Genomic DNA, 23,399 nt, shown 5'->3' on the forward strand with positions numbered 1-23,399 from the left:
TCATTGACTATGCAAAGGCTTTTGACTGTGTGGATCACAACAAGCTGTGGCTGACTCTGAGAAGAATGGGAATCCCAGAACATTTGATTGTGCTAATGCGAAACTTATATTCGGACCAAGAGGCAGTTGTCAGAACAGAGCAAGGAGACACTACATTGTTCAAAATCAAGAAGAGGGTTCTTCTGTCTCCATATGATAGAGAAATAGAGACAGATATCAGTTGTTGGTGTGTGCCTTTAAGTCAAAACTGGCCCATAGCTGATCCTCCAGCAGGTTTTCAGAGGCAATAATTGCATGGGAGGAGATTGCCCATCCTTCACCTGCATACATATAATGTGTGTGTGTTTGTGTATACATGTGTATGTGTGTGTGAGTATACATATATTCATTTATATTTAGATTAGAAGATTAGCTTGCATAATGTTACATAACTATTACAAATAGACTCCTATCAGTGACTGGGTCCTTGGCTCCTGGTCAAGGATCTTTATACCTCAAAAGAAGTAAAAATGACACCAAAGTTGGGCTGCAGCAAGATGTGTCTTTGAACATCTTTAGCATTAGAAATGTAACCCTTGTAAATGTAAATCATGTTCTGGTTTGCAGAGTTCTTCCCACAGCAGTTCCCCAGAAACATTGGTTGTGTGTAGGTAGCAGACACTATATTTATGAACCCTCATGAGTGCAAAGGACTTTTTTCCTGGCTCAGGATCTGTTGAGCCATTAATGCAATTTATCTTCACTTCCTACTATTAAGCTTTCATTGCATTCTGATGAGAAGTAGAATGGAGATTGATAGAATGAACTTGGCAGAGAAGAATGTGAACTTTGTAGGTTTTCAGGTCAGTATGGGAACCCAGAACCAATGGCTGGCTGACAAGAAAGCTGTGTTCTCCCCATTGTTCCCCATACTGTACTGATTTTCCGCATGCCTCCCCATCATGTGCCTGGCGGTGCTCCCCTACACCCTACCCCAGCTCTGCCCAAGGCCACACTTGTGCCATAGTGTGTTTGTTGAGACCTCACAGCCCCACATTGAGGAACTCACACTCACTCCTTCCTGATGTCTGTAGAATGTGTCATATCTTTGATGGGAAGTTCCTAGCCCACAACTAGACCCTGATTTGACTGAAGCAGCATTTCTGACAAGGGTCTATGTCTCTGGTAATCTCTAGTGTTTACAGAACCTGCACCTGGCAGGGTGCCCCAACGAATTCCATGTCCAGGACATACAGAACATTGTACACATTTAGTGTTGAATTTTCTTCCCACTCTTGCTGTTGAGGAAGAGGGAGTTCTTGGTCCATGGTAGTTTCTGAATTGGAGCGACTGTCTCTAGCCAAACACTCCTTAATGTTTATTTGCAGATGATGTGATCCTGTTTGTAGCAAATTCCCAAAGATTCGGCAAGAAAATGACTGAAACTAATTGAAAGATGCAGCAAAGATGTAGGATACACGATCAACATGTAAAATCTGTTCAATTCCTCTACAGTAATAAAAAGAAGTCTAAATGGTAAATAAGAAGTAATACCATTTACAGTAACAAGTTCAAAAGATTCAATAATTACAACTCAATGTAACTGGAGTTATAAAACACCTATACAAAGAAAAATACAGGACATTACTTCAAAAAACAACAACAAAAAAAGACTATACCATGTTTACAGATAGGAAGACAACACAGTTAAATTGTTAATATTATATAAAGTGAGATATCTATAATGTGATACACATCCCATCATTACACTTCAAAGACGTTTTTAAAAAGCATCATCAATTTATGCCATTCTGAGAATGATATTTGCCATTTCCTCATATGAGTGGGAAAGCTGGATAATGAACAAGGAAGACCATAGAATTGTGATATTGATGAAGAATACTGACTGTTGAAGACCACTGAATATTACCATTGACTGACTGACAAAAGAATGAACAAATGTGGCCTGGAAGAGGTGAGGCCAGAATTCTTCTTTGAAGTGAAAATAGTAAGATTTAGTCTCACGTACTTTGGACATGTTATCAGAAGAGACAAGTCTTTAGGGAAGGACATCAGACTTGGTAAAGTAAAGGATCAATGAAATGAGGAAGATCCTCAATGAGATGGGTTAGCGCATGGCCTGCAGCAACAGGCTCAAACATGAATGAATGTGAGAATGTTGCAAGACCAAGCGGTGTCTCCTTCTTGTTCACATAGGGTCACTATGAGTAAGAACACACATTGTATATGACGAGGTTGACTCCCTCGCTATGACTTGGAAATTTCACTACTACATATGTATGCACCATAAGGGTATATATCTAAACAGAAGGTGACCGGAGCTTGAAAGAGAAGAGACAATATGGATCAGAAAAATAAATACCAGCCATAGCTGCCAATTTCCCAAATTGATTTAATATGTAAATTTATAGTTTAAAAAACGTTTTGGGCAATGTCTCACCTTTTGGGTAATCATCTCACCTCATTATCTCAATTATTAAAGCAAGCACATGCACGTCGGGATGTCTCATGTTAGGACATTTATTCAACCAGAAAATGGGTTTATTTCTGTTATCATTAAATGTCATGAGTGGACTCTGACTCATAGTCATTCTGTGTATGTCAGGACCAAAACATAGCCATTCCTGGCCATCCTTACAATCTCTGCACTGCTTATGTATATTGTTGAAGTCACTGTCAAACACCTTGTTGAAAGCCTTCCCTTTTTCACTGAAGCTTTTACTCAACATGATAACCTTTTCCAGAGACTTTCTATCAACTGATATCATTGTACCATTGAGTTGGAACCAACCTGTAGCTGATCCTCTGGCAGGTTTTCAAAGGCACAGGAGGAGATTGCCCATCCTTCTCCTGTGGAGCATTTGGTGGATTTAAACTACATGTCTTCAAGATTGCAGCACAGCTTCTTGCCACTAGGCCAGCAGTGCTCCCTAACATGCCCTAAATATGTGAGAAGTCTCAACTTGAAAGAACATTCTGATCACAAAAGACAGATTTGTTTGTTCATTTGGCGATGAGGGTTGGTGTGTCAGAATTAGTAAGACTGGTTCAGGTCAGGGAAAGGTTCAGAGCTGCTGTACACAGGGTCACTATACATGACAGGTGACTCAACCAATAACACATTCAATGAGATTTGGAAGCAGGAGTGGCAACCTCTTCCTAAACAACTTGCCTCCAGAACTCTATGAACTTTGATAAATGTCGATAGTGGCAGAGAGGCTTCAGGCCTTTTGTTCATAGGGTCGCAATGAGTCATGCTTGAGTCGAAGGCAATCAACAACAGTCATGTTAGATTCAGTATCCTTCACCAATACCGCAATTCAAAATGATCAATACTTTGTTCTCCCTATTCATTGTCCACTTTTTATTTGTAACTGAAAATACCATGGCTTGTTTTTGGTGTACCTTAGTCTTACCATGGCTTGTTTTTAGTGTACCTTAGTCTTACCATGGCTTGTTTTTGGTGTACCTTAGTCTTACCATGGCTTGTTTTTGATGTAACTTAGTCTTCCTTAATCTTTCACACTTTAAAGAGGAGCTTTACAGCAAATATGCCCGTTGCAATATATGATTTGATTGTATGACTGTTACTTTCATGTGTATTGATTGTAGGTCCCAATAAAATTAAAATCTTGACAAGCTCATTCTTTTTCTCCTTTTATCACGATACTGTTTATTGGTCTAATTGTGAGAATTTTTATTAGGATTGAGTGGACTTGTTGCAAAGCGGGATCAGGCCTTGGAGAGGGATGTCATGCTTGGGAGGGTGTAGGGACAGAACAGGTGAGGAAGACCCCCAATGAGATGGATTGATTCAGTCACTGGAGTAATGAGAATAGGCGTGTCAGAGACAATAAGATTGGCAAAGGATAGAACAGGTTTTACGGCTCTTGTAAGAAGGGCTGCTATGAGTCGAGCTGACTCGACGGCACATAACAACAACAATGTTGAGTGGTAATTCACAGTGAAAACTAGTCTTTGAGCTTCACCAAAAGTCTTCTTTGTTTCCTGCAAGCAAAGTTGCTTGATTTATACATCACAGGCTGTTCACGTGTCTTTTGCACAATCCTGATGCTACATTCTGCTTCATCTGGTGAAGCTTAGTCTAGAATTCTTTGCATACAGATTGAGCTCAGTTGCTTCTTAAACATCTGATATTTGGACAATGAATAGGAATTACTGATCAAGAATTGATGTCTTGGAATTGTAGTGTTGGCGTTAAGTATTGAACATCCCACAGACTAACAGAAGAAGAAACTAATCTGTCTTGAATGAAATGTAGCCAGAGTACTCCTTAAAGGCAAGGATGGTGAAATTTCATCTACTTTGCTTTGGGAATATTTCTAGGAAGCCAGTCCTTGGAGAGAGATATCATGCTAGAGATTATATAAAAGGAGAGAAAGACCCTCAACAAAATGGATTGACACAGTAGTGGCTAACATGATAGGGCAGAGATCATGAGGACAGTACAGAATAGGGCAAGGTTCAGATCTGTTGTTTACAGGGTCACTACAAATCACAGTAAGATTATGGCACCTCAAAATTACAAGACACAGACTGAATGATTATGGTTAAGATAGCCAACCATGATGTACACTTTTTTTTCTTATTACAGGCCATACAGTACTACTTTATTTTGTTGAAACAAGTGATAATTGGTTTAAGTACAAGTTCAACATGGGCACGTTTAAGTATTCTGCAATTTCCATTCTTTTACATTTTATTCACAATTTTCTGTGATGCACAGATTTAAATGCCTTTGCATAGTCAATAAAGCATAAGTTAACACCTTTCCCACATCTTCTACTTTTAGCCAAGATCCATCTGGCTTCAGTAATAATGTCCCTTGTTCCACAACTTCTTAATCTAGCATAAATGTCTGTCAGCTTACTGCAAATGTACTGTTCCTGGTGGTTTTTTCCCATTATCTTTAGCAAAATTTTACTTGTATGCAATAACATGCCATCAAATTTGCTTCTAGTGTGGACACATTTGTATTGTTGTTGTGGATGTCATCAAGTCAAGCACGACTCTTAGTGACCCTATGAACAAAAGAGCTGAACCCTGTTCTGTCCTGCACTGTACTCACACTTCCTGACACATAAGAGCCCATTGCAGGAGTAACCTTGTCAATCCACATGGTTAAGGGTCTTCCTCTTCTTCACTGACCCTCCACCCTTCCCAACATCATGTCCCTCTCTAAGGAATAGCACTTCCTAACAACATGTCCAAGAGCACTTTAGGTTGCACCATCTCCAATACACATCTGTTCATTTTCTTGATCATCCATGGGATGTTCATTGTTCTTCTCCAACACCACAACTCAAAGGCATCAATTCTTATTTGTCATCTTTATTCATTGTTGAGGTCTTGGATGCATAGCTAGTAATCAGAAAGACTATGGCTTGAATCAGACACACCTTAGTTCTCAAACTGACATCACTACTCCTCAATAATTTGGAAAGGTGCCTAACTGCAGATTTCCCCAGTGCAATGCATCTCCTTATTTCCTGACTGCTGGTACCAAGGGTATTATTTGTGGATCCAAGCAAAGATGAAGCTGTTGACAGTTTCAATCTCCTCTCCATCCATCATGCCACTGCCCGTTGGTCCAGTGGTAAGAATCTTTGTTTTCTTGATAGTGAGACGCAATTCATACAGAAGGCTGCATTCTTTGAACTTCTACAACAAATGCATCAAGTCCTCCTCACCTTCAGCAAGTAAGGTTGTGTCATTTGCATAACACAGGTTATTGATGAGCCTCCCTCCAATTCTGATGCCATGCTCCTCTTCATAGAGTCCAGCTTCTTGGATAATTTGCTCAGCATATAGATTGAACAGGTATGGAGAAAGAATACAATCCTGACACATTGCCTTCCCAATTCCAAACCATGCAGTGCTCCCCTGCTCTGTTCGCACAACAGCCTCCTGATCCAGGTATAGGTTCCGTGTGAGCACAATTAAGTGCTCTGGGATTCCCATTCTTCTCAATGTCAACCACAACTTGTCATAATCTATACAGTCAAATGTTTTTGCATAGTCAAAAAGCACAAATAGATATTCTTCTGGTATCCCTTACTTTATCCAGGATCCTTCTGACATCCGTAATTATATCCCTAGTGCTACAGCCCCTTCTAAATCCTGCTGATCTTCTTCCAGTTCCTTTTCTATGGAATGGCAGTTCCAGCCATTTTTTTAATGGTCTTCAGCAGTATTTCGCTTGCATGTCATATCAATGATGTTGTTCGATAATTTCCACATTCAGTTGAATCACCTTTTTGGGAATGGGAACAAATATGGACCTCTTCCAATCTGTTGGCCAGAGCTGTCTTCCAAATTTCCTGACATAGACAGATGAGTGCATCCAAGGCTGCATCTGTTAACTGAAACAAATCAATTGGTATCCCATCGATTCCTGGGCCTTATTTGTGTTTTTTTGCCAATATCTTCAATGTAGCTTCTACTTTCTCCTTCATTACCATTGGCTCCTGTTCGTTTGGTACTTCCTGAAATTTTCCCGTGTCAATCAATTCTTTCTGATACAGTGATTCTGTGCATTCCCTCCATCTTCTTCTGATGCTTGCTGGGTCATTCACTATATTGACGATAGCATCTTTCAATATTGTGACATGAGACTTAAATTTGTTTTTCAGTTCTTTCAGCTTGAGAAATGCAGAATGAGTTTTTCTCTTTTTATTCTCCAACTCCAGTTCTCTGCACATTCCAGTTTTCTTCACATTTTATTATAATACTTTGCTTTTTTTTTCCTGAGCTGCCCTTTGAAATTGTCTATTCAACTCTTTCACTTCAACATGTTTTCTTTTAGATTCGGCTTCTCAATGTTCCAGTGCAATCTTCAGAATCCCTTCTGACATCCATTTCTATTTCTTCTTTCAGAAAAAGACAGTCCTTGACTTATACCATTTTCACAATTATTGCTAGATTTGAGTTCACTGTTGAGGCCATTGTATCCACCCATTCTATCCTGAGTTCCTTCCAGTGTGAAGGACTCAGCTTACAGTAATATTATGGACAATGGTCTATTGTTATTCCTAAGATTCCACTGGCTAAGTTTTGGAAATCATCACCAGGTCTTTTTCCTATTATGGAATGTTAGCTGACTGATGCTTTCTGAAAGTCAGTGTATTACATCTACCTCTATCTTCTTCCTTTAATAATTACTTGTATATAAAAAAAGATAGGGTCAACCACCCTCTACTCAAACATCTTTGCTTAAACTGAGATACACATGCAAGTAGGTAGACACAGATATGGACACCTGATAGATAGCCCCGAACCAGACTTTTCTGGATGTCACAGATTGAATTGTTTACTCCTCAGAAAAATACATTATATGTGGAAACTACATGAACTGCTAAGTCTGTAAAAGGATTAAAATTGGAATGCAACCCTTACTCTTATCCCAGCTCCAAACTGATGTATAGGCATTTTCCCTAGCTTGTGGCCTGCAATACTGTTTCTCTTCTTATTTTACCTGTTAAAAGTCAAAAGGGAAGAAAAATGGGTTGAGAGTAGAAGATCTCAATTCCACTAAGAATAATAGCCAGAAGAAGAGTAAGTCCTTGGGACCAGAAACCCTGCTCTGAGTAGCTCCTCACAGGGAAGGTAGGATACAGGAAGATCCCCAAGGTCAAGTGGTCTTGGTCACAGGGAGCTGTGCAGCCACCCAGAGGCTCCTCTTCTCTGGAACTTCGAATCCACTAGTGGTTCCAGAGGAGAATGGGGACAATCTCTTCCCATGATTTACATACTCTGAAAACCTGCCGGAGGGTCAGCTATGAGTTGGTTCCACCTTGACAGCAATGAGTGAGTGTGAGTGGCAGACAGACAAGGAAACAAGGACTTGCTTCTACAACTGATGGAAAGTAGGTCTTCTCTGAGAACTCTTTTGAACTTCTAGCCTCTTAAACTGTAAGAGAATAAATTATTTGCTAAAACCATCAACTTGTGTTATCTCTGTTACAGAAACACTAGATAACTGAGACATTGGATGAACTGATTTGTACCCAGATAGAGTTTAAATTCATAGCAGAATGTATCAACATCATGTCCTTCCTCTGAGAAAATTCTTAATCTAGCCAAGGTTGGAAAAGAAGGGGGAGAAAGGCAAAGTAAGGAAGGTCAACTATCATGACCCTCCATGAGCCAGCAGGAACTATCACATAACCAGATAATAATACATGATCGGAAATGATGCTGCTGGTGATTGCTGCCTACTCACTTCTAAGAGAAGTTCTACAAGAGTCTGCATAATTAATAGCATAATTAAAGCACTAATTTTTGGAAGCTTCGAAATTCTTAGAAAACAACTTCCTTCATGAGGCATTTGCCCAGAGACCATGGAAAACAACATAAACAATAATGAGGAAAAATTTGTCCATTGGTTCCTGTTTTAGGGGTTCAGTGTATAAAAGGCCCAGAACAGAAGGAGTGATCAGAATCTTGAAAACTTACCACTGCTCACAAGCCCACCCTCCACACCTGACACCATGACCCACTCCTGCTGCTCCCCTTGCTGCCAGCCCACCTGCTGCCGCCCAACTTGCTATCAAACTATCTGCCATACCAACTGCCTCCGACCAGTGTGTGAGGACAGCTGCTGCCGCCCCTCCTGTGGCAGCTCCTCCTGCTGCCAGCCCACCTGCTGCAGACCCACCTGCTGCCAGTCCTGCTGCTGCCGCCCAACCTGCTATGAAAACACCTGCCGTACTCACTGCCATACCACCTGCCTCCGACCAGTGTGTGAGATCAGCTGCTGCCGCCCCTCCTGTGGCAGCTCCTCCTGCTGCCGCCCCTCCTGTGGCAGCTCCTCCTGCTGCCGCCCCATTGCCTGCTGCCAGCCAGCTTGCTGCAGCCCCATGTACTGCCAGAGAACCTGCTACCACCCAACATGTGTCCGCCTGACTGGCTGCCTGCCTGAGACCTTCGGGTGCACCTCCTGCCAGCCCTGCCACCGCCCATCCTGCTGTGGGTCCAGCTACTGACAACCTTTCTGCTGCTGCTGATCAGCAAAGAACCACTATCTGCACAGACGGCGCGTCTGTCGACTGACGCCTGGGACAAATTCACTTCCTGGCTTTAGATAGCCAGCATATAACCAAAATATATGTCATTCATTTACTTATTTAACAGCTTTTTATCAGATTGATGGAGTACAGATTTCTTTAGCCTAATTCCCTTCTTCTTGTGGCTTGTGAATATATATATATATATTTTTTTTTCTTCATGAAGTTATCGTCTCAGCCTTATCTCTGAAGTCAAGCTCTTCACCTTCATCCTCTCAGTAACTTAGGAAAGTTGATCTTCATAACTTCTTTCAAAGCTTTCAATCATTTAGCATTAATCTTCATAATCAGATTTGATTGTTCGATGTTCTCAAGATTCTTGTGTTTTGCTTTGTTCCTTTCGAATAAACACTCTAAATACTATATTCTTGCAAATACAAGAATATAGTATCTTAATAAATTTCCTACCGTTTTTCATCCCATTGTGTGCTTTTTTTTCCTTGTACAGCACTGCTGACAGGGAGCTCTGCATCCATATAGCATCCTCTAGCCATTTATTCCTTAGAATAACCAACCACATAAGGTCAAATGGGCAACATTTTCCTGAGCATAAGGTGCAGAAGGAGGGAGGGGTTAGGAACAGCAGTCTGGAAATGCTACAAGCCAAGAATTAATGAAAATAAAGACCACAGGGAGGAAGTGGGAAGAGCGTGGCTACATTATGATAGTGTAATTAATGTTATAAAACAGAATGTTTAAGAATGGGTGAATGGAAAAACCAATTTGCTTTGTAAGCTTTCACTCAAGTCATAGTTTTTAAAACATGAATTTGAGGGGACAGCATAAACCCCATTTTTTATTAACCCCCATTAATACCAGAAGCAGAAGCGGGCCATAAAAAATCTTAATTTAAGGCAAACACAAATGTCCTGGGTAAAGTCTTATCTGTCCTTGCAAAGTAAAGAATTAACTAGTGTCTGCATGACACAAAAAGAGTAAAGGCAGGCAAAGTAGCCAGCCCGTCAAAAGCCGACCCACATGACTGATCCTCTGACCCACCAACCATGATCTCAATCTCCCCGCCCCGACAGTGGCACCCAGGAAAGCCATAAAAGCAATTGTGGAGGGGGACTCGGGGCTTTTTCCCTTGTCACCTTCCTACTAAGGGAGAAAGTCTCCACATGTGGAATTTAATAAAAGCTCGGGAATTTTCACACGTGTGATTGGATATCCTTTGAGGGGCATTTCATGGACAGAACAAATTAAATAAAGGGGATAACATCAACAATATTAAGAACACCACAAAAGATTTACAGTCTTGGAAACCTGTAATGAGTTTGAATCTACTTGAAAGCAGGAGGTAAGTAAAAGAAACCAGTCTGAAAAATCTTCATACCATGTGCTTCCAGTTACAGGACATTTTAGAAAAGGAAAAGTTAAAAAATAATAAAAATATCAATAGTTCTCAGGAATAAGGAGGAGGAGAGAATGAATAGTTGGAGCACAAGCGTTTTAAGGGTAGCAAAACTATTCTGCAGATACTGCCATGATTCTGTCAAAACTGTACAACACAAAGTATAAACTTTAATAGAAACCAAGGACTTGGGTAGGGATAGTAAATCAACATTAGCACACAAGCTCTAACAAATGAAGTAGACTAAAATAAAATATTAAAACCAGAAGAAATTATGTGCACTAGTTGAAAAGTGTGTGAAGATTCTCTGTACTTTCTGAATAATTTTTGGTGACTCTAAAACTGCTCATAAAAACTAATTTCAAAGAGAACTAAATACAAATATGAAATGATTATTTTTTGTTGATGACTTGTAATTGTGCATGTAAAAATTCCAAGCTACTCTATTGATAGATAATCAATCAGAAATGTTAAAGGAGCTTGTATAAAGATCAATAAATGAAAATTGTTTTAATTTATGCCCGAAACTTGACAATTGACATTTTTAAATTATAACACATGTCAGAAGAAATACCTGTTGTTGTTATATGCCAGCAAGTCAGAACTAACCAATAGCTGGACCTTCCAGTAGGTTTTCAAAGGCTGTAAACTGCACATGAGGATTGCCCATCCTTACCCCACAGAGCTAGGAATAAATATTCCATTCCGTTGAGCATACAATTGCTTTGAATCAGAGCTGACTTGAAAACATCTGCCAACAACAATGAAAATAGGAATGAATGCAATGAACCTCAACAGTGGACAGTAAATTTTGAATAAGCAATTCTCCTCTCAATATTTTGGAAGCAAGAGTGGGAGCCACTTCCTAAACAACATGCCTCCAGAAATTCTATGAACTTTGATAAATGTCAATAGCTGTAGAGGGACTCCAGGTCGTTTGTTCATAAGCTCTCTGTGAGTCATGCTCGATTCAAAGGCAATCAACAACAACTTTCAATATAGAACCGCCAGTAATGTTTATACTGTAGATGTTGTTAAGTGCTGTCAGGTCGTAGGTGACTCATAGCAACCCTACGAATGAAAGACCTGGACACTTGTATAACTTTCATCCTTTCTCCAGGTTCATAGGGTTTCCAAAGGCAAGCTATTTCGGAAGTGGGTGCCAATTCTGCCTCCAAGCTTGTTTTAATTGGGGAGTTCCACCAAACACTGTCCACCATGGGTAACCATTATTTCATTTGACACATCAGTATCACAGTGTTCAGCTCCACAGACACCACGAGTTACCTCTGTACAGCAAGTGGACCCACCAGGGCTAGAAGGATGTTTGACTAAAAGCAATTAAAAACATGCCTGAGGGGAGCAGGCCTGAGGGCCCTACAGGATTTTAAAGTCACACCCTCAAGCAGGCCTTGGCCTCTGACCCCAGTTAGAACAATAACACACAACAAACAGATCCCAGAATCTTCCCTTGCCTGACTGCCACCAAGGTGAAACCACCATCAGTCGGTTAGCCAACTTCTGGAGTGGAGGGAGACTGCAAAGGCTGCAGGCCTTAGGCCAGGCCAGCCTAGTCCACAAGTCCATCACCTCATCAAGGAGATTTTAAAGTCACACCCTCGAGCAGGCCTCAGCCTCTGCCCCTAGTCAGAACAGTAAGTGGATAGACACTTAACAAAAGACTTACAGAGGGGGAAAAAAAGACTTATAGAAATGTGTTTAAAAAGAGCAGTTTGTAATAATTCCAAACTTCAGACAACTACTATGTATATTAACAATTAAGTGAACAACTAAATTACGTGGTATGAATGAGTAGAATATTATTATACAGTAATTTAAAAGGCATGAACTACATACAGATAACTACAGGTGAAGCCAAGTTTATATTATTTAATTGATATAATGGTCAAAGCAGTAAGAAGCTGTACTCCTCCTTCTATAGAGTAACTGGTGGATTTGAACCTCTTGCCTTTGGAATTGCAGTGCAGGCCTCTTACTATGAGTGTTGCCAACACAAAAGTACATTGTTTGACTCCACCAGTTGTCCCATGGAAGAAGGATGGGCAGAATCCTCCTGTGCCATTTCCTTTCTCTGAAAACTCACTGTAGGGTCAGCTATGGGTCAGGTCCAAGTTGAGAGTACACAACAACATACCTCATACCATATATGAAAATTAACTCAAAATGAGTCAAGAAGTTAAATATAAGCATTGAAATCATAAAACTCTAATAGAGAAACGTAGAGGTACTGCTTCAAGTTCGAGTTTCTTTAAATAGAACCTCAGCTTTTTCGCTATTATACCAAAAACAACTGCTGGCAAAAGTAGATACATTGGAACTTTGTCCTGATTTAAAATATTCTACATTAGGGAGGGAGAGGTTGGTAAAGGAAATGGGAAAGTTCGGTGTGAAAAACAAGATATACAAACTTTGTAAGTAAACAAGTATAAAATAAAAAATTTATTTACATAAAAAATATTGTACATCAGATTGTGTACGAGGGGGGGAGTCTTTCTTTTACTTTTGAAAGAGAGGAGAGAACTGGGGGGCGGGGGGAGAGGGCTGGGCGGGTTGAGAAGTACAGCAATGAATGAATGGAAATCCAAATTCTCTGTAAATGTTCATTAAAATTATTTAAAAAATGTACATCAAAAGATCTTATTAACAATGTGCAGGGGGAAAACCTTCTATGAGTGGGGAGAAAAAATTTGAAAAATAAATATCTGAAAAAGGCTTGATGTCTAGAATATATAAAGAATTCCTACAACATAATAACAAAAATAACCTAATTTTAAAGGGTCAAAAGACTTAAATAAACATTTCTGTAAAGAATATACACAGCATTCAATAAATATATGAAAAGATTCTTAATATCATTAGACATTGGGGAAATGTAAGTCAAAACCACAATCAAACACCACTTCACTCCTAAAAGGAAAAATAAGAGAGATTTTTAAAAGTGAAAATAACTAGGGTTAAACGATATGAAGATAATAGATCTATTGCTGGCGGAACTGCAGTCAGACCAGTAGTGCCTCAAAAAAAGTTAAACAGAGTTTCTACACAAGCAAGCAATTCTCCTCCTAGACATGTACCCAAAAGAACGGACAGCAGGAATGTGAATAGATACTAATAGTACACTAATGTTCATTACGGTATTATTCACAATAGCCAGAGTGAAAACAACCTAATTGCCCATCAACAAAAATGGGGTATGCTCATACTATGGAATATTTACTTAGCCATAAAAAGTACTAGAGACCCCAAAATATTCAATATAGATGAATCTTTGAAACGTTGTTGTTGTTATGCCATCCAGTCACTTGAGACTCAAAGTGACCCTATAGCACAACAGCCCTGAAACCTGCTCTGTCCTGTGCCAACCTTATTGTCTCTGGCACACCTACCCCTACTATCCCGGTCACTGAATCAATACATCTCATTGAGGGTCTTCCTCTCTTGCACTGTCCCTCCACCCTGCCAAGCATGATGTCCCTCTCTCCAAGGACTGGTTCCTCCTTGCAACCATTATACTAAGTAAATCAGTCTCCAAAGAACAAACCTTACATTGTTCTACTTATATGAAATACTCAGAATTAGCAGATGCACAGAGACCAAAGTTTACTAGTGGCTCCCAGAGGCAAGAGGAAGGAGCAAGGGGAAGGCATTGTTTGTCTGGAGAGCACTGAATTTCAGTGAAGGGTAATGAAAGTTTGAAAATAGTGGTGATGGTTGCACAACGTAATGAATGTAATATCACTTGAATTATCTATGTAAAAGATGTTGAAATGTTTTGTTTTACATATACTTTTTTACCACCATTTTTTAAAAGCATACAGATTAGAGCATCTCCCCTTGGGTCTTTGATTCTGCTAGTAAACAGCATCAGTACTAGCGTTAACTTGTTCATCAAGACATAGCTGATTTATATCACTGAAATTTCCACATCTTGGGAAACTCAGTCCTGGGAAAACCAGTGTAGTTGGTTACCCCAAGGTGTAAAGTGACTGATGTTTTCTGAATCCCAATATACTGCTTCTGCTTCTGATTTGCCAACATTCGAACCAACTGTTTTGGTTCTGATTTACCGTATAGATAAGATTGTGCCAACATCCTTGACACAAGTAAGTGTCTTTGAGAGGATTGTGATACACAGATACAGTGATTGCCGCAGATATGTACTTACCGTAGTTGTGGTGCTGGAGAAGAGCACTGACTAGCCATCCCATGGACGTCCAAAAGAACAAACAGATCTGTCTTGGGAAAAGTACATTCAGAGTAAGCCTTGGAAGTAAAGGTGGCAAAGCTTTGTCTAACATACTTTGGGCATGTTGTTAGGAGAGGGACATTCCTGGGTAAAGGGACATAATGCTTGGAAAGGTGGAGGGTCAGTGCAAGGGAGGAAGACTTTAACCAGATGACTTGACAGTTTGTGCAGAAAAGAGCATGTGTCAGAGATCATGAGGATAGGACAGGGTCCAGCTCTGCTGTTCATAAGGTCACTATGAGTTATGCTTGACTCAATGGCACCTAACAACAAACAACAAAATAGCCTTAATATCAGGCTTTTATGATGAGAAGACTTGGACCCAGACAGAGTTTTAATTTATTGTGAGGAATAAACATCATGCACCCCTCCAAGTGTACAGCCAAAGGAGCAAGCCGAGGAGCATCAGTTCCTGAGCTAATTGGAGCTATCACATGACCAGATGATGATTGGAGCAGGAATGATGATGGTGATGTGACCATCTTCCTTTTATCTGGAAAGACGTTTTTATGAATAATTCTCAACTAAGAAACATTAAAACACTTATTTTTTAAAAAAAATGCATACTACTTAAAGAACTACTTCCCTCTCAATAATTCACACAATTGAAAACAACATCATTAACAACCAGGAAAAGTCCTGCTTATTGGCTCAGACTTTGGCAGTCCAGTGTATAAAAACATGAGAACAGAAAGAGTTCTCAGAATCTGGGAAAACTCACCTCTGTACACAAGCCCACCCTCCACACCTGACACCATGACCCACTCCTGCTGCTCCCCTTGCTGCCAGCCCACCTGCTGCCGCCCAACTTGCTATCAAACTATCTGCCATACCAACTGCCTCCGACCAGTGTGTGAGGACAGCTGCTGCCGCCCCTCCTGTGGCAGCTCCTCCTGCTGCCAGCCCACCTGCTGCAGACCCACCTGCTGCCAGTCCTGCTGCTGCCGCCCAACCTGCTATGAAAACACCTGCCGTACTCACTGCCATACCACCTGCCTCCGACCAGTGTGTGAGATCAGCTGCTGCCGCCCCTCCTGTGGCAGCTCCTCCTGCTGCCAGCCCACCTGCTGTGGCTCCAGCTCTTGTGGGCAAACCTGCTGTGGCTCCAGCTGCTGCCAGCCCTGCTGCCGCCCCATTGCCTGCTGCCAGCCAGCTTGCTGCAGCCCCGTGTACTGCCAGAGAACCTGCTACCACCCAACATGTGTCCGCCTGACTGGCTGCCTGCCTGAGACCTTCGGGTGCACCTCCTGCCAGCCCTGCCACCGCCCATCCTGCAACTGATTCACTCACCCTAGAATCATCCTAGGTCCACCTTCTCACAACCAACCTGCTAGGTCCCCAAATAATTCCAGAAGTTTCATCACCAGAAGTGACTGCCACTCAACAAATTCTAGCCATCTTCTTACATCTCATCCTCTTGATTAGAATGTTTGTGTGTTGTTCCCATAGGTAGAGCTGACTTTGCCTTGATTCCTTTTCTTCATCATCATCTCTGTTGATCTCTGCAGCAGCTACAAGCTTTCTTTGGTTGTTCTTTTTTTTTTTTATTTTATTATTTTTGTGTGAGTGTACCGTCAAATCAGGTCTCACTGGTACAGGAGGAGATTGTCCCTCCTTCCCCAGCAGAGCATCTGGTGGATTCGAACCATGCACCTCTGGGATTGTAGTTGCAGCTCCTTAACACTAGGCCACCAGAGCTCCCCTTCTTTGGTTGTTCTTGACCTACAGTCATCGCTTAGTCTTAGATGAGTGACCATTATCTCTCCTGTTAAACAACCTAAGTAGTACATCCTTAGAGGTTTCCTATTTGTAATCCTGAGGTGCTAGAGTACTCATTCTGTCAATGTCTCCATTTCTCCTTCTCATGGTCACTATACATTGTCTTCCTCATGCTACAGAGACTTCCCTACTTCCTTCCTAATAAAGCCTTTAATAGCTCCTAACCTATGTGTTTAATTTGTCCTTTGAACATCATTTACTTTTAAGGTCTTGCAGTCATACTTCACAGATATTATCTTGAGGCTGATAATAATTTTTAAATTGGCATAACCAAGATGGGCCTCGTGTCACAAAGAAAACAACGGTGAAAACAGTGAGAATATATATCCTTTAAGTTGCCTGTCTAGCAATGAATACCTGTCGCTGTCTGTTCACTGGCAATTTACAGTGAGGCTCTGATGGGAGTAAGCACGACGGAGATACACCACTTTGGGAGAGGATCAGAGAGTCACTCCAGCTCGGTTTTATTGGGATAAGCACTGAATTATATACACAGGAAAACAGGATAGGGTGGGCTTACAGAAGTGGGGCATGTGGATTGGTCAGGAGAAACTTAGCTTCCTGTGTGGACCACTCCCAGCTCAACAGACGCGGCAGCCGTCTTCCCGGGTGGCAAGCTTTCTCAAGCTGGTACAGCCAAACACAGGTGAGCTTTCTCTACCCCGCATTAAAGGCCGTTGTGAGGCTTGCACCTGTCTGGAGCTCAGAGGACCCGTCCTTGCCAGAAGCACTCCCTTCCTCCCCAACACTCGGCAACAAATACCAAGCCTTCTGAATGCGGATTCTTTTCCTGTTTACACATGTATTCTCCTTTCTATTTCTAAAACCTCAGGGACCACTTGCGTATGGAGGCCAACAGTTTGTTTTCACAGCCTTCTAGCATGATTGCGTGCCATTCTCTTTCAGGCTCTCTAGGAGCACATCCAAACTAGATGTTTATATAAAGAATGCTTTGTCCTTCAACGTCACGGATGTAGCATTCTGGGATGGCCTCTTTCATCTGGCCATGTACGGTGTGTAAATTTTTTTTAAAGGATGGAGTAACATGCCAGAAAATAGGTCTCAGGAGGTATCTCATGCTTTTCCAAACCTTGAGGCAATTTATTCTCCTGGCCAGAACATTATTAAGGACATTGAGTACAGACACAGTCCCAGGAATTGAGCTAATCTAAGGACTCCATGGGAATTTTACCTCTGAGCAGCCACCTACACACAGCAACTTACACCTGATAAGGAAATTTTAAGGATTGGATCTGACAACCAAGCACTCAGCAGGAAGTTTTTTAAGATACTTTCCATCCCTGATATTTATAGTGTTCCTTAAATACTCTTTCTCCTGCCCTATCATTATTTGATTGATTAACTAGTACCAAGTTACCATTGCCTGAGGTCCATGAGTATTCAAATACATAAACCATTCACATGCCTAATGCCTTAAAGGAAACATACACACTGCCATGATTAGTGGCATTTTTTTTTCTGAATACTTAATTTATTTTGATAGCATGGCATGAGAAAAGAAAATATTTTAATGTAATCAATAAATATGGGAGGGGGAAATGATTGTCTTCCAAAAGATAATCAGGGCCTTGCAAACTTGATTTTATGACTTTATACTAAGAATAAAGATGTTTATTGGAGAAGATTCACATTATCCAAGGCTAGTAAGGCAAGAATGTCTACTTATTTATTAACACAATTAACTTTATCAGGACATGTTGTTCCTGGCTTGGCTGGCGCCTTCACAGGCTCGTGGGAAGCTCTCCTTGCCAGAAGGCAGGAGCGTGGTGGTGGGGAGCGCAGGAATCGTGGCAAGCTTTGGAGTGGACTGCTTTTCTGGGAATGTGTTTGACGTGCAGGTTTGCTCTGTCCCTGGAGTGAGGCTAGGCAGCCTGGGCCTAGGGTTTGAACCAGGAGGCGGCCTTAAGCCCAAAGGGCCCTCGGGCCAGGATCAAATTGTCTTCCTGTCAAACATTCTTCTAGGTGGTATAGCACTGGTCTGTGAGTTGCTGTACAGAGATAACTCGTGGTTGCTGTGATGCTGAAGCCTGTGACAGTGATGTGCCAGTCGTGGTAATGGGCACCCATGGTGGACTGTGTTGGCTGGAGTTTCCCTACTAAATCAAGCCTGGAAGCAGGAGCGGCATCCACTTCCAAATGGCTTGCCTCTGGAAACTCTATGTACAAACAGTGCTCAGGCTGTTCGTTCATAGGGTCGCTATGAGTCGTCTAAGACTCGACGGCATTAAACAACAACAACTTTATCAGGAATGAGGATCTTCTCAATTACCACATGTTTTCCCTGTGTTATTGTTGTTACATGCCAACATGGGCTGACTCTGACTCATAGTAACCCTAGGCACTGCAGATCAAAACCTTTCCTGATCCTATGCCATTCCCACAATCTCTGCTGTGCTTAAACGCATTGCTGCAGGCACCATGTCAATCCATCTCATCGAGGGACTTCCTCTCCTTTGCTAACGCTTCACCTTTCAAAGCATAATATTGCCTTCCACGGACGTGACTAAAGTGTGGTCCTCCTGACAAGATGCTTAAAGAGTATAAGGCACAAATCTCACGATACTTGCCTCTAAGGAGCACTCTGGATGCATTTCTTCTGAGATTGGTTTGTTGGTTCTTTTTGGGAACAACAGCACTATTCATAAACTTTTCTCCTTTGATCTTTTATTCTTTGTCCAACTTTCACATGTGTAGGAAGCAATTAAAAAATCATGACTTGGGTCAGGTGTACCTTAGTCTTTAAACTGACATCCTTACTCTTATCACTTGATGTCCCTGATAATCAAATACCATTCCAATATTTACAATTCTACAAACCATACATCTATAAGCTTGACTTTGACTCAGGAAAAGATCCTTGGATAGATAGCTCATAGAATTCTTTGTCAACCTCTGAGGAAAAAAATATGGGAACACTTAGGTCAAGTTGTGTGTTGAGGAAATTTCATTAAAACTAAATCTCCCAAATTTGGAAACCTCCTTACAGCAATTTGAAAACCTTTCTAAAATCTGCCAGAAGGTTGACTTTGTGTTGGTTCTGACTTGAAGGTCCACAAAAACAACAACAGAAGATAAAGAAAAGTTGCATAACTGAATGAGCATCAAAATGGGATGCATCACAGGCAACTTAATAAAAAAGACTGTAAAGTCATAAAGAAATGTTACTCCCTATATGTTTCATGAGAACTCTGGTGGTCTACTGGCAAGAAGCTGCTTTGTAATCACAAAGGCATGCAGTTCAAATCCACCAGATGCTCCACAGGAGAGGTGTAGGCAATCTCCTCCTATGAGATAAACTGCTTGTGAAAACCCACCAGAGGGTCAATTATGGGTTGGTTCAGACACAACAGTACACAACAACATTTGTCTTCTAAAACATATATAACATTATATGTTATAGCTGTTCTGGACCAATGAGTTAATTCCACCTTGTATCAACACTATGCAACAAAGCAGAATCACCCCAAAAGGCTTCCTAGACTGTGACCTGAAGCAAATCACCAGGTCTTTTCTACCACAGAGCAGCTCCTGGTTTGAAACAATCAGCCCTTCAGTTAGCACCTGAGTGTAAATCATTACATCACCAGGATTTCTTACTCTTTATATAACTGAGTGGATACAACCAGATACATTAAGGTATGCAGGATTAGATTGCTAATTTTCTAGTGTCTTTATGGCAGGATACCTGAAATCACATTCATCTTCGAGTAAACTGAGAAGCAGAAGAGAATGACCAGAAATTGTATTTTAAGGAAATGACAGCATAGTGCTCAAATTAACATTTTTATACTTTTTAAAAAGACAGAGAAGGATTTTACAATGACAAGTTATCTAGAGCAGATTTAGAAAAACAGAATTAAACTTCTCATTTTTAATTTATTTTAGTCCTTACACGTCAGACTAATTTAACTTTTATCTTTGCTAAATTAATTCATCAATTAAAATCAGGAAAAAGTGGATCTAGATTGTAAGTCAGGTAATTGAAAATAACTCTCATAATACTTACATGAAAAGTGTATAAATACGGAATGAATTCTATGACAATTGCCAAGATATATCTAATTTCAAATGTCAGCATCACACATCATTCATTAATATTTAATATATGACTCTCAAATTCAAGTTTGTGTCAGAGACCTCTCCAATATACTGAAGAGCAATGATGTCAGCCTGGAGATGAGGCTGTGCCTGATCCAGGCCTTTGCAATTACTTGCTATGCATCAGAGGGCTGGACAATGACTAGGGATAATAGCAGGAGAATTTATGCCTTTGAGCTGTGTTGCTAGAGAAGAGTATTGAATATACCATGGACTGCTGGGAGAACAAACAGGTTTGTCCTAGAGAGAGTGAAACCAGGCTGCTTCTTGGAGGCAAGGATTCTGAAGTTTCGTCTGACCTACTTTGGACATGGTGCAAGGAAAGACCAGTCCTTGGAGAGGGATGTCATGCTTTGGAGCGTGGAGTGACATCTCAATGAGCTGGATTGACTCAGTAACTGGGGTACCGGGGGTAGGTGTGTCAGAGACAATAAGATTGGCACAAGATAGAGCAGGGTTTCAGGCTGTTGTGCACAGGGTCGCTATGAGTCACAGGAAACTCGACAGCACATAACAACAATCCTAAGTAAGAGATAAATAAGGGGTAGCTAGACAGACAAGATTGGCAGGGTTCAGAACTGCTGTTCATAGGGTCACTATGAGTTGTGCTCAACTTGAAGGCACCTAACAACAACAACAACAGATGGGCATCTGGCTGACTTTTCAGCAGAACCTCAGAACACCTAAAGATTTCTGGGGAGGAGGCAATGTAATTAACTTAGACTCAACATATGCCTGAAGTTGACATAAAAACCTCTAGATGCTGGCCAGCTTTCTCTGTGACCTATTTATTTTTACAGTAAACCCCGATAAAGGAAAAACACTTCCTAATTTTCATCAATGCCCCGTACCCTATTCCTTCTTCCATGTGAGGATAATCAGGAAATCAGTATGGCACCAGCAAAATAGGAATTCAGCAACAGGGCTGCAAAGACAGGAGCAGAGGATGTTAACAGAAGGGCCAAGAAATCAGTTAAGGAATGACTTAGTAGCCCTACAGCTAGGAAAGGATCTCTCATTGAATCAAAGCTTGGGTGCTGAGACCCTCAAGGAGCTCTGGGTTTGAAAAGTATTAGGTTTAAAACTGAGTGAGCCCCATTATTGAGGAGGAGGCCAGATTCCACTGAATCTTGTATGGACCATTGCTACAAGTATGGCTGATTGTCATCAAGTCATTTCCATGTGTAAACCAAATTTAAATAATGATACTAATAAACTCTGCTCCATAGACTGCCCAAGGATTGATTTAAAAAAAAAATTTATTATTCATTTCAATAAAAATTTACAGAGACTTTGGATTTCCATGCATTCATTGTTGCACTTTTCTCCCCACCCTCTCTTCCTAGTACACTACCCTCTTGGAAAAGTAAAAGAAAAATTCTTTCATTGTTTTACAATCCCTCCCCCGAGGTCCACTCCATTATGCAGCCTTCACTCTGGACTCCTGTCATGACAAAAATACCTAATCACATATCCCTTTTAAACAGTTTTCTCCCTCATCTGTTTCAATGCAGTATACATTATTGAACCCATCTTTCTCCGTCTCCTCCCAACCCCGAGGTCAATCCTGCTTTACATCAGTGGCACCATGCAGTATTTGTCCTTCTGTGACTGAGATACCTCACTCAGCATAATGTCCTTCAGGCTCACCCATTTTGAATAATATTGCATGAATTCCTTGTTTTTCAATGCAGCATAGTATTTGTGTGAATATACCACAGCTTCTCTATCCATTCGTTTGTTGATGGGCACTTAGGTTGTTTCCAACTCCTTGCTATTGTGAACAAAGCCACAAAAAACATGGGTGTGCGTTGATTTTTTTTTCAGAAGTATGTCACCAAGTTTGTGTTCCAAGGTTCCCCTATGTAAATTCAAACTACCAACCTTTTCATTACCAGCCAAGCACTTAACCATTTGCACCACAACCAAAGGTCAACCTCGTTATTGCACAAGTAAACTAAACCAATTGACTCTATTCCAACTCAGAAGCCCCAGTGTGTTACAGAGGGGAACTGCTCCATGGGATTTGTTGGTAATCTCTATAAAAACAGATTGCGAGGCTTGTCTTTCTTAGTGCCACTGGCTAGGTTTGAACAGCCAGCCTCTAGGTTAATACGTAGAGTGCAAACTGCTACCGAAGGATCAACCTTGTTATGTTACAAGATCACTTTGAATTTCCCTCTAAGTTTTGTCGATTGGAATCAAGCATAACTATGGTAGGGGATGTTTCTATTCAATAACTATATACTGTGTTTGTTGTTGTGTACCACCAACTCGGAACAAACCCATAGCTGACCCTCCGGCAGGTTTTCAAAGGCAGGTAATTGCAAGGGAGAAGACTATACATCCTCCTCCGATAGAGCAGCTGGTGGATTCAAACTGCAACCCTTCGGGATTGCAGCACAGCTTCTTGCCACCAGGCCACCAGAGCTCAGTTCGAGGTTTCCTTAGATCAATTATTTTTTAAATAATTTCACAAAATATTAGAAACACAGCCAACAGCAAAATAGCTCCTAATTGAAACATTGAGTTATAAATTTTGTTTAAATCGGACATTGATGAATAGTTAGAACCAGTTTCGTTAACTCTGAGCTGTTCTGACTTGATAGGACAGAGTATAAGTGCACTTATAAGGTTTCCAAAGCTGTAAATATTTTATTATTATTATTATTATTTAATTTTATTAGTTTCAATGAACATTCACAGGGATTCTGGGCTTTCACTCCTTCATTGCCACACCATTCTCTCCACCCTCCTCCCCAGTTTGTTCTTCTTCCCTGTGATCCGAATGTCT

General features: G+C 40.9%; 1 protein-coding gene across 1 annotated transcript; it reads left to right on the forward strand.

Moving 5' to 3' along the window:
• Window positions 1-8,510: 8,510 nt before the first annotated feature.
• LOC102855482 (keratin-associated protein 9-1-like) lies at window positions 8,511-15,988 on the forward strand. Its single transcript, XM_006901705.1, has 2 exons — window positions 8,511-8,988; window positions 15,363-15,988. Exons 1-2 carry the CDS (start codon window positions 8,511-8,513, stop codon window positions 15,986-15,988), a joined length of 1,104 nt encoding a protein of 367 aa, XP_006901767.1.
• Window positions 15,989-23,399: the final 7,411 nt, after the last annotated feature.

This window comes from Elephantulus edwardii, unplaced genomic scaffold, assembly GCF_000299155.1.
Source record: "Elephantulus edwardii isolate Elephantulus edwardi_28Jun2011 unplaced genomic scaffold, EleEdw1.0 scaffold00340, whole genome shotgun sequence".
Classification (NCBI taxonomy): domain Eukaryota; kingdom Metazoa; phylum Chordata; class Mammalia; order Macroscelidea; family Macroscelididae; genus Elephantulus; species Elephantulus edwardii.